The sequence below is a fragment of the Bombina bombina genome, chromosome 1, assembly GCF_027579735.1.
Source record: "Bombina bombina isolate aBomBom1 chromosome 1, aBomBom1.pri, whole genome shotgun sequence".
Classification (NCBI taxonomy): domain Eukaryota; kingdom Metazoa; phylum Chordata; class Amphibia; order Anura; family Bombinatoridae; genus Bombina; species Bombina bombina.
Genome location: NC_069499.1, coordinates 298,295,200 through 298,310,654, shown reverse-complemented (window position 1 = coordinate 298,310,654; position 15,455 = coordinate 298,295,200). Strand labels below are relative to the sequence as shown.

The window sequence follows — 15,455 nt, the reverse complement described above, 5'->3', positions numbered from 1 at the left end:
AGGTGTTCTAAAACAGTGCCTGCCGATTTATATTTACCAAATACCAGATTAAATGATTCCTCAAGCTAAATATGTGAATATATGAATCGATATAGCCACAGGAAAATGTCTACAGTCTTAATAAGCCCTTGTGAAGCCTTATATACTGTCTGAATAAAATGGCTTACCGGATCCCATAGGGAAAATGACAGCTTCCAGCATTACATCGTCTTGTTAGAATGTGTCATACCTCAAGCAGCAAAAGACTGCTCACTGTTCCCCCCCAACTGAAGTTAATTCCTCTCAAACAGTCCTGTGTGGAACAGCATGGATTTTAGTAACGGTTGCTAAAATCATTTTCTCCCTTACAAACAGAAATCTTCATCTCTTTTCTGTTTCAGAGTAAATAGTACATTACCAGCACTATTTTAAAATAACTAAACTCTTGATTGAATAATAAAAAACTACAGTTAAACACTAAAAAACTCTAAGCCATCTCTGTGGAGATGTTGCCTGTACAACGGCAAAGAGAATGACTGGGGTAGGCGGAGCCTAGGAGGGATCATGTGACCAGCTTTGCTGGGCTCTTTGCCATTTCCTGTTGGGGAAGAGAATATCCCACAAGTAAGGATGACGCCGTGGACCGGACACACCTATGTTGGAGAAATAAGGTTGTACGAACTTTGCTCTCTGCTCAGCAGGAAACTCTGCTGCTAGTTAATATACTGGGCAGTTCTCTGGATGACTTTCCCTGTCGAGGGACTTTTTGCCTGTGAAATTGGAAATTGTAATCCTTCTCCCATACTGCTGCATATTGCTCACACTTTGCCACATACAATAGGCCCCGATGAGCTGTGCCGCTGTTTGAATGCATGTATGTGTTTGCAAGGATATCATCCTGACGTGCTTTTTACCTGTTATGCTTATACTTACTAACTGCTACCATCTGCATGCCGTCCACACCTTGCTAACAGACTTGAATTGTGCTCTGTCGCTGCACATACGCATGTACGCTTTGATAAGGATACAACGTTGTTATGCTGAATACTTGCTACAGTGACGTTTACTATTGCCATTTCCTGCATGCTTTGTCTCATTTTGCTACAATGTACATATTTAGGTGGTCCATCTACTAAGACTACTTAGATCCCTATATTTCCCTGCCCAGCGTTTAACCTCTGATACAGGGGTGCTGTGTGCAGCTGGGTGCAGTTAGTCTAGATAGTGGTCCACCTTAATATACCGCTGTGTATGTACGTGTACTTTTTACTATTGCTTCTTCAAATGTTAATAAGCTTGCATCTATACACGAGATTTGTAATTAGCCTCTTAGATCCCATTTCTTTACCTGCCCAGGATATACCTCCGTGCCACTCTTGAAAGAAGGTTCTGTGTGCAGTAGGGTGTAGTAGGCTAATTAACCGCTAGATTTAGAGTTCTGCGGCCAAAGGGGTGCGTTAGCTACGCATGCTTTTTTTCCCCCCCACCTTTTAAATACCGCTGGTATTTAGAGTTCACAGAAGGGCTGCGTTAGGCTCCAAAAAAGGGAGCGTAGAGCATATTTACCGCCACTGCAACTCTAAATACCAGCGTTACTTACGGGCGCAGCCAGCTTCAAAAACGTGCTCGTGCACGATTCCCCCCATAGAAAACAATGGGGCATGTTTGAGCTGGAATAAAAAACCTAACACCTGCAAAAAAGCAGCGTTCAGACTCCTAACGCAGCCCCATTGTTTCCTATGGGCAAACACTACCTAAGTCTTGCACCTAACACCCCTAACATGTACCCCGAGTCTAAACACCCCTAACCTTACACTTATTAACCACTAATCTGCCGCCCCCCCGCTATCGCCTGACCCCTGCATATTATTATTAAGCCCTAATCTGCCGCCTCCGTACCACGGCCGCAACCTAACAATATACTATGTACCCCTAATCTGCTGCCCTAACACACGCCGACCCCTATATTATATTTATTAACACCTAATCTGCCGCCCCCGCTATCGCTGACCCCTGCATATTATTATTAACCCCTAATCTGCCGCTCCGTACACCGCCGCAACCTACATTATACCTAGGTACCCCTAATCTGCTGCCCCTAACACCGTCGACCCCTATATTATATTTATTAACCCCTAATCTGCCGCCCCCAACGTCGCCTCCACCTACCTACAATAATTAACCCCTAATCTGCAGACCGGATCTCACCGCTACTCTAATAAATGTATTAACCCCTAAAGCTAAGTCTAACCCTAACACTAACACCCCCCTAAATTAAATATAATTTAAATCTAACGAAATAAATTAATTCTTATTAAATAAATTATTCCTATTTAAAGCTAAATACTTACCTGTAAAATAAACCCTAATATAGCTACAATATAAATTATAATTATATTGTAGCTATTTTAGGATTAATATTTATTTTACAGGCAACTTTGTATTTATTTTAACCAGGTACAATAGCTATTAAATAGTTAATAACTATTTAATAGTTACCTAGTTAAAATAATTACAAAATTACCTGTAAAATAAATCCTAACCTAAGTTACAATTAAACCTAACACTACACTATCAATAAATAAATTAAATAAAATACCTACAATTATCTACAATTAAACCTAAACACTACACTATCAATAAATTAATTAAATACAATACCTACAAATAAATACAATTACATAAACGAACTAAAGTACAAAAAATAAAAAAGAACTAAGTTACAAAAAATAAAAAAATATTTACAAACAGAAAAATATTACAACAATGTTAAACTAATTACACCTACTCTAAGCCCCCTAATAAAATAAGAAAGACCCCCAAAATAAAAAAAATACCCTACCCTATTCTAAAATTAAAATAGAAAAGATCTTTTACCTTACCAGCCCTGAAAAGGGCCCTTTGCGGGGCATGCCCCAAAGAATTCAGCTCTTTTGCCTGTAAAAAAAAAACATACAATACCCCCCCCCCCAACATTACAACCCACCACCCACATACCCCTAATCTAACCCAAACCCACCTTAAATAAACCTAACACTAAGCCCCTGAAGATCTTCCTACCTTATCTTCACCACGCCGGGTTCACCGATCGATCCAGAAGAGCCTCCGATGTCTTGATTCAAGCCCAAGCGGGGGGCTGAAGATGTCCATGATCCGGCTGAAGTCTTCATCCAAGCGGGAGCTGAAGAGGTCCATGATCCGACTGAGGTCGTCTATCAAGCGGCATCTTCAATCTTCTTTCTTCCGGATCTATGTAGTTCATCCCGCCGACGCGGAACATCCATCTTCACCGACGACTTCCCGACGAATGACGGTTCCTTTAAGGGACGTCATCCAAGATGGCGTCCCTCGAATTCCGATTGGCTGATAGGTAGGAAAATTCTGATTGGCTGATGGAATCAGCCAATCAGAATCAAGTTCAATCCGATTGGCTGATCCGATCAGCCAATCAGATTGAGCTCGCATTCTATTGGCTGTTCCGATCAGCCAATAGAATGCGAGCTCAATCTGATTGGCTGATCGGATCAGCCAATCGCATTGAACTTGATTCTGATTGGCTGATTCCATCAGCCAATCAGAATTTTTTTACCTTAATTCCGATTGGCTGATCGAATCCTATCAGCCAATCGGAATTCGAGGGACGCCATCTTGGACGACGTCCCTTAAAGGAACCGTCATTCGTCGGGAAGTCGTCGGTGAAGATGGATGTTCCGCGTCGGCGGGATGACCATGGATCCGGAAGAAAGAAGATTGAAGATGCCGCTTGATAGAAGACTACAGCCCGATCATGGACCTCTTTAGCTCCCGCTTGGATGAAGACTTCAGTCGGATCATGGACATCTTCAGCCCCCCCGCTTGGCTTGGATCAAGACATCGGAGGAGCTCTTCTGGATCGATCGGTGAACCCGGCGTGGTGAAGACAAGGTAGGGAGATCTTCAGGGGCTTAGTGTTAGGTTTATTTAAGGGGGGTTTGGGTTAGATTAGGGGTATGTGGGTTGTAATGTTGGGGGGGTATTGTATGTTTTTTTTTTACAGGCAAAAGAGCTGAATTCTTTGGGGCATGCCCCGCAAAGGGCCCTTTTCAGGGCTGGTAAGGTAAAAGAGCTTTTCTATTTTAATTTTAGAATAGGGTAGGGCATTTTTTTATTTTGGGGGTCTTTGTTATTTTATTAGGGGGCTTAGAGTAGGTGTAATTAGTTTAAAATTGTTGTAATATTTTTCTAATGTTTGTAAATATTTTTTTATTTTTTGTAACTTAGTTCTTTTTTATTTTTGTACTTTAGTTAGTTTATTTAATTGTATTTATTTGTAGGTATTGTATTTAATTAATTTATTGCTAGTGTAGTGTTAGGTTTAATTGTAGATAATTTTAGGTATTTTATTTAATTAATTTATTGATAGTGTAGTGTTAGGTTTAATTGTAACTAAGGTTAGGATTTATTTTACAGGTAATTTTGATCCAATCAGCCAATCAGATTGAGCTCGTATTCTATTGGCTGTTCCGATCAGCCAATAGAATGCGAACTCAATCTGATTGGCTGATTGGATCAGCCAATCGGATTGATCTTGATTCTGATTGGCTGATTCCATCAGCCAATCAGAATATTCCTACCTTAATTCCGATTGGCTGATAGAATCCTATCAGCCAATCGGAATTCGAGGGACGCCATCTTGGATGACGTCCCTTAAAGGAACAGTCATTCTTCAGTTGGACGTCGCCAGATGAAGATGGGACCGCGGTGGAGGTCTTCAGGATGGAGCCGGTCCTCATCGGATGAAGATAGAAGATGCCGCTTGGAAGATGATGGTTGCCGGTCCGGATCTACTCTTCTTCCCGGATAGGATGAAGACTTTGGAGCCTCTTCTGGACCTCTTCAGCCACCGGATGATGGATCGCCAGCCCCCGCTTGGGTTGGATGAAGATTTTGGAGCCAGGACCGATCGGTGATACCCGGTGAGGTGAAGACAAGGTAGGATGATCTTCAGGGGCTTAGTGTTAGGTTTATTTAAGGGGGGTTTGGGTTAGATTAGGGGTATGTGGGTGGTGGGTTGTAATGTTGGGGGGGGTATTGTATGGTTTTCTTTACAGGCAAAAGAGCTGAACTTCTTGGGGCATGCCCCGCAAAGGGCCCTGTTCAGGGCTGGTAAGGTAAAAGAGCTTTGAACTTTAGTAATTTAGAATAGGGTAGGGCATTTTTTATTTTGGGGGTCTTTGTTATTTTATTAGGGGGCTTAGAGTAGGTGTAATTAGTTTAAAATTGTTGTAATATTTTTCTTATGTTTGTAAATATTTTTTTATTTTTTGTAACTTAGTTCTTTTTTATTTTTTGTACTTTAGTTAGTTTATTTCAATGTAGTTATTTGTAGGTATTGTATTTAATTAATGTATTGATAGTGTAGTGTTAGGTTTAATTGTAGGTAATTGTAGGTATTTTATTTAATTAATTTAATGATAGTATAGTGTTAGGTTTAATTGTAACTTAGGTTAGGATTTATTTTACAGGTAATTTTGTAATTATTTTAACTATTTTAGCTATTAAATAGTTCTTAACTATTTAATAGCTATTGTACCTGGTTAAAATAAATACAAAGTTACCTGTAAAATAAATATTAATCATAAAATAGCTATAATATAATTATAATTTATATTGTAGCTATATTAGGATTTATTTTACAGGTAAGTATTTAGCTTTAAATAGGAATAATTTATTTAATAAGAGTTAATTAATTTCGTTAGATTTAAATTATATTTAAGTTAGGGGGGTGTTAGTGTTAGGGTTAGACTTAGCTTTAGGGGTTAATACATTTATTAGAATAGCGGTGAGCTCCGGTCGGCAGATTAGGGGTTAATAATTGAAGTTAGGTGTCGGCGATGTTAGGGAGGGCAGATTAGGGGTTAATACTATTTATTATAGGGTTAGTGAGGCAGATTAGGGGTTAATAACTTTATTATGATAGCGGTGCGGTCCGCTCGGCAGATTAGGGGTTAATAAGTGTAGGAAGGTGGAGGCGACGTTGTGGGGGGCAGATTAGGGGTTAATAAATATAATATAGGGGTCGGCGGTGTTAGGGGCAGCATATTAGGGGTACATAAGGATAATGTAAGTAGCGGCGGTTTACGGAGCAGCAGATTAGGGGTTAAAAATAATATGCAGGGGTCAGCGATAGCGGGGGCGGCAGATTAGGGGTTAATAAGTGTAAGGCTAGGGGTGTTTAGACTCGGGGTACATGTTAGGGTGTTAGGTGCAGACGTAGGAAGTGTTTCCCCATAGCAAACAATGGGGCTGCGTTAGGAGCTGAACGCGGCTTTTTTGCAGGTGTTAGGTTTTTTTTCAGCTCAAACAGCCCCATTGTTTCCTATGGGGGAATCGTGCACGAGCACGTTTTTGAGGCTGGCCGCGTCCGTAAGCAACTCTGGTATCGAGAGTTGAAGCTGCGTTAAATATGCTCTACGCTCCTTTTTTGGAGCCTAACGCAGCCTTTATGTGGACTCTCAATACCAGAGTTATTTTTATGGTGCGGCCAGAAAAAAGCCAGCGTTAGCTACGCGGGTCCTTACCGACAAAACTCTAAATCTAGCCCGTAGACTGGTGCTCATATTTGCACCAATAATACTGTAGTTGGTGGAGAAAAAAGAATTCCTAGATGGTCACACAAACATTTTGGTACATAAAATAGGCAGCTGTTTTTGTTGTGCTAGAATTCCATTTAACTTTTACTTTAAAAATAAAAACAATAAGCAATATTTGCACATACCTGTCTGTTGTATCAGAACCTAAAAAAAAAGTATAAGATGCTGCTAAGTTATAAATATCTCCACATTCAAATTAACAGCATATGCAAGACATTATATTTTTTTTAAAAATTTGAAACACAGAATGCCAAATACATTACATAAAATAGTGCCAAATTCCAATACAAGTTCATAGTAATCACAGAGTTGTTTTTTTATGGAGTAAAAGAACCTCACAAAAGTAGAAATAGCACGAGACTGCTACAACACAAAGGTTCTGTGCCTCATCCATAATGTTAGTCAGATGGAGCAGACCTACCCATAGTTTGTGTTAAATAGGACATTTTGGTGATGTTGCATAAATCTAATCCAACCAAACATGCATTTCCCCTGACATTTGGTTTTGTCAGGGATTGTCAAACGTGCATCATATTGGATTGCATACCTTAGTTAGAGGTGTAATGACAGCCAGTTTTACTACAGAGAACAGTACACAGGACAGATTAAATGCATGAAGAGAAGGGGTGGTGTATAGGTTGTAAACTACAGTATTTTTCTAAAGCCCAGAGTGACCAATTGTTCTTACTGTTTGTACTAATAAAATAAAGTAGTTAATTTGTGCCATTGAACACAGTGCTATGGGGTAACTTTCTCTTATGTGAATAACATTATGGATGAGGCAAAAAACATTTAAGGCCCTTATTCTAAATCAAGCAAACCTGCTGATTTGTATAAAAAAACTAACAAATCAGGAGGCTGTATTCAAAATTAAGTAGTCCAGCTGATATATGCAGCACTTTGTACAATGCATAAAATGTTGTAGGAAAATATACACTGCTGCAATATTTAACACTTCAGGCAGCCTATTTGGCTTGGAATGCTATTCAAAAAGCAAGCACAAATACAAACTTGCTCGTAAAATTTCTTGCTGCAAATCTCACCATCTAATTGCTGGTAAGCACCATTGTAAGCAATGGAGGATATAGAGTAAGACAGCAGTGCAGAAAAATACCAAAATGTACGCTTACCTGAAAAATTATTTTCTTTTGGAATAATGATGGTCCGCAGTCCTCCATAACATATGGGATAGATTTACCACTAGTAAGAGGTCAAGAATCCAAACAAGAGCTTTAAAACCCTCTCACCTCCCATCTCTCTCTTAGTTTTATATATAGCCGAGTAGAGAATAGGAAAAGAAAGGTAGGAAAGGCAAAGCATCGTCTACAGAGGTGTCATTAGAATTGTCACCAAAAAAATTAAATAGGCAGGGCCTGTGGACCATCATCATTCTGAAAGAAAAGAATTTATCAGGTAAGCATAAATATTGTTTTCTTTCGCAAAATGATAATGGTCCACAGTCCTCCATAACATATGGGATTAATAACCGGTTATTTGTAGAGCGGCAACAGATTCCGCACGCAGTGCTAATATAGTAGTAAAAGAACAAACTAGAAATTAGTCTGAATTATTTTAGTTGCTTGAAGATAGAAGTTTAAAGCAGGATCTGAACAAAATGAATGAACGACCATCTCTTGATTAGTATTTTCCTTAGGAAGAATTCCTATTTAGTACAAAGTATAGCCTTCAAGGTTAACAAATGAGAATCTATTTATGCTAAAGAGATTGCAAATAGAAAGAGTACATTCCCAGATAATATTCAATATCAATGGAATGCAATGGTTCAAGAGAATAACCTTGTAATATAGGGAAAAGTAAGTTCAGATTTGTTACAGTTACTGTCCCTTTAAGGATAACTCCTCCCAATATCTCCATATTTAAACACCTTCCTACCTTAGGTCATTGCTTGATTAATGTTGCAGATGCTTAAAGGGACAGTACACTGTAAAATTGTTTTTCCAAAAATGTATTTTAAATTATACCACCTACAGAGTATAAAATATTTGAGAAATTGCATTTTCGGGTTTATTTGTGTATATGAAGCAGCTGGTTTTGTGCTTTGAAACCACAGCCTATTACAAGGGGTTGAACATAAGGTATTATCAGATCTCATTATGCTATAACTTTGTGTACACAGACTTGCTTCCTTATCTTTTAATAGTCTGGAACACCAAAGCTCAATACATAGAGAGAACAATGGACAATTATCATTTTATTACTTAACTATCCTGCATCCCACTGAGAGAGTGTAACTTCTTCTGCTGACTGTGTTTACTTAGTCTTGTCAATAGCATATACTCCAGTATCAAAACTTTCAGTATAGGTTGGGAAACCAAAAACTAAATCAGCTATTTCAAATGCTGAAATAGGAGTAAAGGAGTCAATTGCAACCAATTTAATACACTCTAGCAGGTAAAAAGGATCATTGGGAATAATTTAAAGGGGAGAAAGTTTTTGGGTGAACTGTCCCTTTAAACCTTAGTTGTGCTTGTGCTTGCAACTCATTCAGCTCCAGACTTGCCATCAGGTTATTTTGATCGCTTTTCCTCAGCCTTGCTTTACGCTGATCGCTCATTGAATCACATTCCTCCGGCTTCCATCAGCCCAGCTGAGTCTCAACTCCTCCCATCTCCTTCCGGAACGCCGGAATCCTCTGAGTATACGGAGCTCCGTCGGTACCTTCCGAGCCTCTCTGTCAGCTTATCCTGATCACTTACATCGGATTGCGGCATACTGAACCATCCTTGTAGAAGTTTGTGTTCCAGTCATCCTATTGCCACGCATATCTGCATTCCGGTTGCGGTAAGACTTTACAGCTGTTCCGGATCTTTCATACGGGACTTACTGTTTATACCACATTGATACTTGTACTCTGAGATAAGTCTGTCTTTGTCCTAGTAGAAGTGCCGGTAGTCACATACGAATCTTACTGAAATTAACTGTTTGTACTAGATCTAATTGGATCTCTCAGCTAGGCTCCTCCTGCAAACTCTTTCAGTCCTCAGTGCTTCTTATTGCTTGCTATTACGGAACCTGCTTTCCATGCCACTAAATATTATATTTTATCTGATAATTAAGCTTAATTCATAAGCTGAGTTAATAGATGTACTTCTGAATCCCCTATCTTTACTGTGTTCTGATTTAACATATACCATACATTTAACCCTTGCTGTATAGTTGCAATTACATGCTCAGATAGAGCATGTAATTTTAAGCAACTTTCTAATTTACTTTCTAATTTACTCCTATTATCAATTTTTTTCCTGTTCTCTTTGTATCTTTTTTTATTAAAAAAAAACAGGAATGTAAGCTTATGAGCCGACCCGTCTTTGGTTCAGCACCTTGGTAGCACTTGCTGATTGGTGGCTAAATGCAGCCAGCAATCAGCAATAGCTATCCAGGGTGCTGAACAAAAAATGGGCTGGCTAGTAAGCTTAAATTCCTGGTTTTTCAAATAAAGATACCAAGAGAAGGAAGAAAAATTGATAATTGGAGTAAATTAGAAAGTTGCTTAAAATTGCATGAAAGAAAAAATGTGGGTTCAGTATCCCTTTCAATAATAATCCCTGAAGCTGCCAGAGGGTTAAAAAGGGTCAGATGCTTTCAAAATAATTTTCCCAATGCTAGAAGAACTATTAGGGACATAATATGGAGAGAAAAAAAATGGTCATGAGGGGAGCAGGTTAAGTCCTAGCTATGCTGTACCTGTGTCAGAGTACCTGCAAATAGCCTCTGGGCTGTGTCTGTGCTGAGTAGTCAATTACCTTACACAGCACCCCTCCACTGGTTTACCAGACATTTCAATGTCAATGCAGCTGCAGCACTATCCAGTAGAGAGTCCATCCAGTGCAGGTATCGAGTACTGCAGAGGATTGCAGTAGTAAATACCAAAGTTCCTCAGGGGGAGACTATGGATGAGTCCCCCCAATGCCAGAGGGTAGCTATGGCTGAAGTCCCGTTAGGGAAATGCTGTGCACATAACAGGGTATTCCTGTGTCCCTGTATCATTCAGCTGCTGTGAAGAGTCTTTTCTGTCTTCTTTATAAATGATACTCCTCCGGGACTGTGGGTCTCACATAGGTCTGAGCTCCCAATCTGTAACCTATAAGAAAGCATCTGGAACAACCTCTATTCTCAACTATCTTCTATGAGATCAAGAACAAATCTAAGATAGAGATGGGAGCTGGGAGGGTTTTAAAGCTCTTGTATGGGTTCTTGACCAACTCCTAGTGATGGGAAATATATCCCATATATTATGGAAGACTGTGAACCATCATCATTTTATGAAAGAAAGTGTTTTATGCATAATACATAATTGTATTTTTGGTCCAATTACAGATTTCTTCTAGGCACACAAAGAACCCCTTAAATGAACAGGAAACTCCAACATTTTCTATCATAATTTGGATAGAACATACAATTTTAAACAACTTTTAAATTGACTGCTATTATCAATTTTTCTTCATTCTCTTGTTATCCTTTGCTGAAGTAACAGCATTGCCCTACTGGCAGCTAGATGAACACAACTAGTTAGCCAATCACAAGAGACAAACGTGTGCAGGCACCAATCAGCAGCTAGCTCCCACTAGTGAAGGATATGTGTGCATTATTTTTCAACAAATGATACCAAGAGAACGAAGCACATTTGAAAATTGTAGTGGATTTAAAAGTGTATTAAAATTAGATGATCTATCTGAATCATGCAAGTTTAATTTTGACTTTCCTATCCCTTTAAGTTAAGCTACAGAACAAAAAATTTAAAATAGAAAAACATAAATTATGCTTACCCGATAATTTCCTTTCCTTCTGTATGGGAAGAGTCCCCAGCTGCATTCCTTATTTGTGGGAAATACTGAACCTGGCCACCAGGAGGAGGCAAAGACACCTCAGCCAAAGGCTTAAATAACTCTCCCACTTCCTCATAACCCCAGTCATTCTGCCGAGGGAACAAGGAACAGTAGGAGAAATATCAGGGTGAAAAAGGTGCCAGAAGAATAAATTAAAATATAGGACCGCCCTTCAAAAAACAGGGGCGGGAGATGTGGACTCTTCCCATACAGAAGGAAAGGAAATTATCTGGTGAGCATAATTTATGTTTTCCTTCTTAATATGGGAAGAGTCCAAAGCTGTATTCCTTACTTGTGGGAAACATATACCCAAGCTCTAAAGTACACAAAATGCTAACGGGAGGAAAAAAGGAGAGGCGGACCCTAATCTGAGGGCACCACAGCCTGCAAAACCTTTCTCCCGAAGGCTGCTTCAGCAGAAGCATAAAACATCAAACTTATAAAATTTGGAAAAAGTATGTAAGGAGGACCATTTTTGAAGGCCAAAGAGGAAACCACTGCTCTCGTAGAATGAGTCGTAATCCTCAGAGGAGGCTTATGCCCTGCTGACTCTATGCTAAACGGATGAGACTCCTCAGTCAAAAACAGAATTTATGCTTACCTGATAAATTACTTTCTCCAACGGTGTGTCCGGTCCACGGCGTCATCCTTACTTGTGGGATATTCTCTTCCCCAACAGGAAATGGCAAAGAGTCCCAGCAAAGCTGGTCACATGATCCCTCCTAGGCTCCGCCCACCCCAGTCATTCGACCGACGGACAGGAGGAAATATATATAGGAGAAATCATATGATACCGTGGTGACTGTAGTTAGAGAAAATAATTCATCAGACCTGATTAAAAAAAAACAGGGCGGGCCGTGGACCGGACACACCGTTGGAGAAAGTAATTTATCAGGTAAGCATAAATTCTGTTTTCTCCAACATTGGTGTGTCCGGTCCACGGCGTCATCCTTACTTGTGGGAACCAATACCAAAGCTTTAGGACACGGATGAAGGGAGGGAGCAAATCAGGTCACCTAAACGGAAGGCACCACAGCTTGCAAAACCTTTCTCCCAAAAATAGCCTCCGAAGAAGCAAAAGTATCAAATTTGTAAAATTTGGCAAAAGTGTGCAGTGAAGACCAAGTCGCTGCCTTACATATCTGGTCAACAGAAGCCTCATTCTTGAAGGCCCATGTGGAAGCCACAGCCCTAGTGGAGTGAGCTGTGATTCTTTCAGGAGGCTGCCGTCCGGCAGTCTCATAAGCCAAACGGATAATGCTTTTAAGCCAAAAGGAAAGAGAGGTAGAAGTCGCTTTTTGACCTCTCCTTTTACCAGAATAAACAACAAACAAGGATTATGTTTGTCTGAAATCTTTAGTAGCCTCTAAATAGAATTTTAGAGCACGGACAACGTCCAAATTGTGTAACAAACGCTCCTTCTTTGAAACTGGATTCGGACACAAAGAAGGTACAACTATCTCCTGGTTAATATTTTTGTTAGAAACAACTTTAGGAAGAAAACCAGGCTTAGTACGCAAAACCACCTTATCTGCATGGAACACCAGATAAGGAGGAGAACACTGCAGAGCAGATAACTCTGAAACTCTTCTAGCAGAAGAGATTGCAACCAAAAACAAAACTTTCCAAGATAGTAACTTAATATCTACGGAATGTAAGGGTTCAAACGGAACCCCTTGAAGAACTGAAAGAACTAGATTTAAACTCCAGGGAGGAGTCAAAGGTCTGTAAACAGGCTTGATCCTAACCAGAGCCTGAACAAATACTTGAACATCTGGCATAGCTGCCAGTCGTTTGTGTAGTAAGACAGATAAAGCAGAAATCTGTCCCTTTAGAGAACTTGCAGATAATCCTTTCTCCAAACCTTCTTGTAGAAAGGATAGAATCTTAGGAATTTTTATCTTGTTCCATGGCAATCCTTTGGATTCACACCAACAGATATATTTTTTCCATATTTTATGGTAAATTTTTCTAGTTACAGGCTTTCTAGCCTGAATCAGAGTATCTATTACAGAATCTGAAAACCCACGCTTTGATAAAATCAAGCGTTCAATCTCCAAGCCGTCAGTTGGAGGGAAACCAGATTCGGATGTTCGAATGGACCCTGAACAAGAAGGTCTAGTCTCAAAGGTAGCTTCCATGGTGGAGCCGATGACATATTCACCAGGTCTGCATACCAAGTCCTGCGTGGCCACGCAGGAACTATCAAGATCACCGAGGCTCTCTCCTGATTGATCCTGGCTACCAGCCTGGGAATGAGAGGAAACGGTGGGAATACATAAGCTAAGTTGAAGGACCAAGGTGCTACTAGTGCATCTACTAGAGTCGCCTTGGGATCCCTGGATCTGGACCCGTAGCAAGGAACCTTGAAGTTCTGACGAGACGCCATCAGATCCATGTCTGGAATGCCCCATAATTGAGTTATTTGGGCAAAGATTTCCGGATGGAGTTCCCACTCCCCCGGATGGAATGTCTGACGACTCAGAAAATCCGCTTCCCAATTTTCCACTCCTGGGATGTGGATCGCAGACAAGTGGCAGGAGTGATCCTCCGCCCTTTGAATTATCTTGGTCACTTCTTTCATCGCCAGGGAACTCCTTGTTCCCCCCTGATGATTGATATATGCAACAGTCGTCATGTTGTCTGATTGAAACCTTATGAATTTGGCCTTTGCTAGTTGAGGCCAAGCTTTGAGAGCATTGAATATCGCTCTCAGTTCCAGAATGTTTATCGGGAGAAGAGACTCTTCCCGAGACCATAAACCCTGAGCTTTCAGGGATTCCCAGACCGCGCCCCAGCCCTTAAAATAACGGAACCGGAGCCGTTTTTACATTTAACCCCTATACAGTCCCAGCTATATGCTTTGCTGAGACCCAACCAAGCCCAGGGGGGAATACGATACCAAATGACGCCTTCTATAAGCTTTTTCAGTGATTCTTAGCTCCTCACACATGCATCTGCATGCCTTGCTCTCCAAAAACAACTGTGCATTAATGGCGCGAAAATGAGGCTCTGTCTATAACTAGAAAGGCCCCCATCTGAAAAAGGTGTCCAACACAGTGCCTGCCGTTTTTCTAAACGTTCCCCAAGATTATAATACCAATTATTAGTTAGAATCTGCATAATATGCCTAGTAAAGCAATCGTTTTAGCCCAGAAAAATGTCTACCAGTTTTTAAGCCCTTTTTGAAGCCCTTTATTCTTTTATGTTTAACTAAGAAAATGGCTTACCGGTCCCCATGAGGGGAAATGACAGCCTTCCAGCATTACATGGTCTTGTTAGAAATATGGCTAGTCATACCTTAAGCAGAAAAGTCTGCTAACTGTTTCCCCCAACTGAAGTTACTTCATCTCAACAGTCCTGTGTGGAAACAGCAATCGATTTTAGTTATTGTCTGCTAAAATCATCTTCCTCTTACAAACAGAAATCTTCATCCTTTTTCTGTTTCAGAGTAAATAGTACATACCAGCACTATTTTAAAATAACAAACACTTGATAGAAGAATAAAAACTTCATTTAAACACCAAAAAACTCTTAACCATCTCCGTGGAGATGTTGCCTGTGCAACGGCAAAGAGAATGACTGGGGTGGGCGGAGCCTAGGAGGGATCATGTGACCAGCTTTGCTGGGACTCTTTGCCATTTCCTGTTGGGGAAGAGAATATCCCACAAGTAAGGATGACGCCGTGGACCGGACACACCAATGTTGGAGAAAAGGCCCTCTGACCCCAACGCTTCCTGGAAAGGAGAACAAACAGCAAAAGAAGTTTGTCTAAATTCCTTCATGGCCTAAAGATAGAACTTCAAGGCACAAACCACATCCAGAAATACGTTGAAAACGTTCCTACGACGAAGAAGGATTAGGACATAAGAAAGAAACCACGATCTCTTGATTAATGTTGTGAATCGACACAACTTTTGGAAGAAAACCAAACTTGGTTCGTAGAACAGCCTTATCAGCATGGAAAGCCAGATAAGGAGGGACGCATTGCAAGGCA

The 15,455-nt window shown here is 40.3% G+C and overlaps 1 protein-coding gene across 2 annotated transcripts in view; it reads right to left on the bottom strand.

The window, feature by feature from the left end:
• Positions 1 to 15,455, bottom strand: part of MYLK (myosin light chain kinase) — an 842,949-nt gene that overhangs the window by 516,851 nt on the left and 310,643 nt on the right. For both annotated transcript variants that reach the window (XM_053698066.1, XM_053698065.1), the window contains one exon: positions 6,737 to 6,755. In XM_053698066.1, the coding sequence (XP_053554041.1) occupies positions 6,737 to 6,755 (19 nt within the window). The remainder of the gene's footprint in view (positions 1 to 6,736; positions 6,756 to 15,455) is intronic.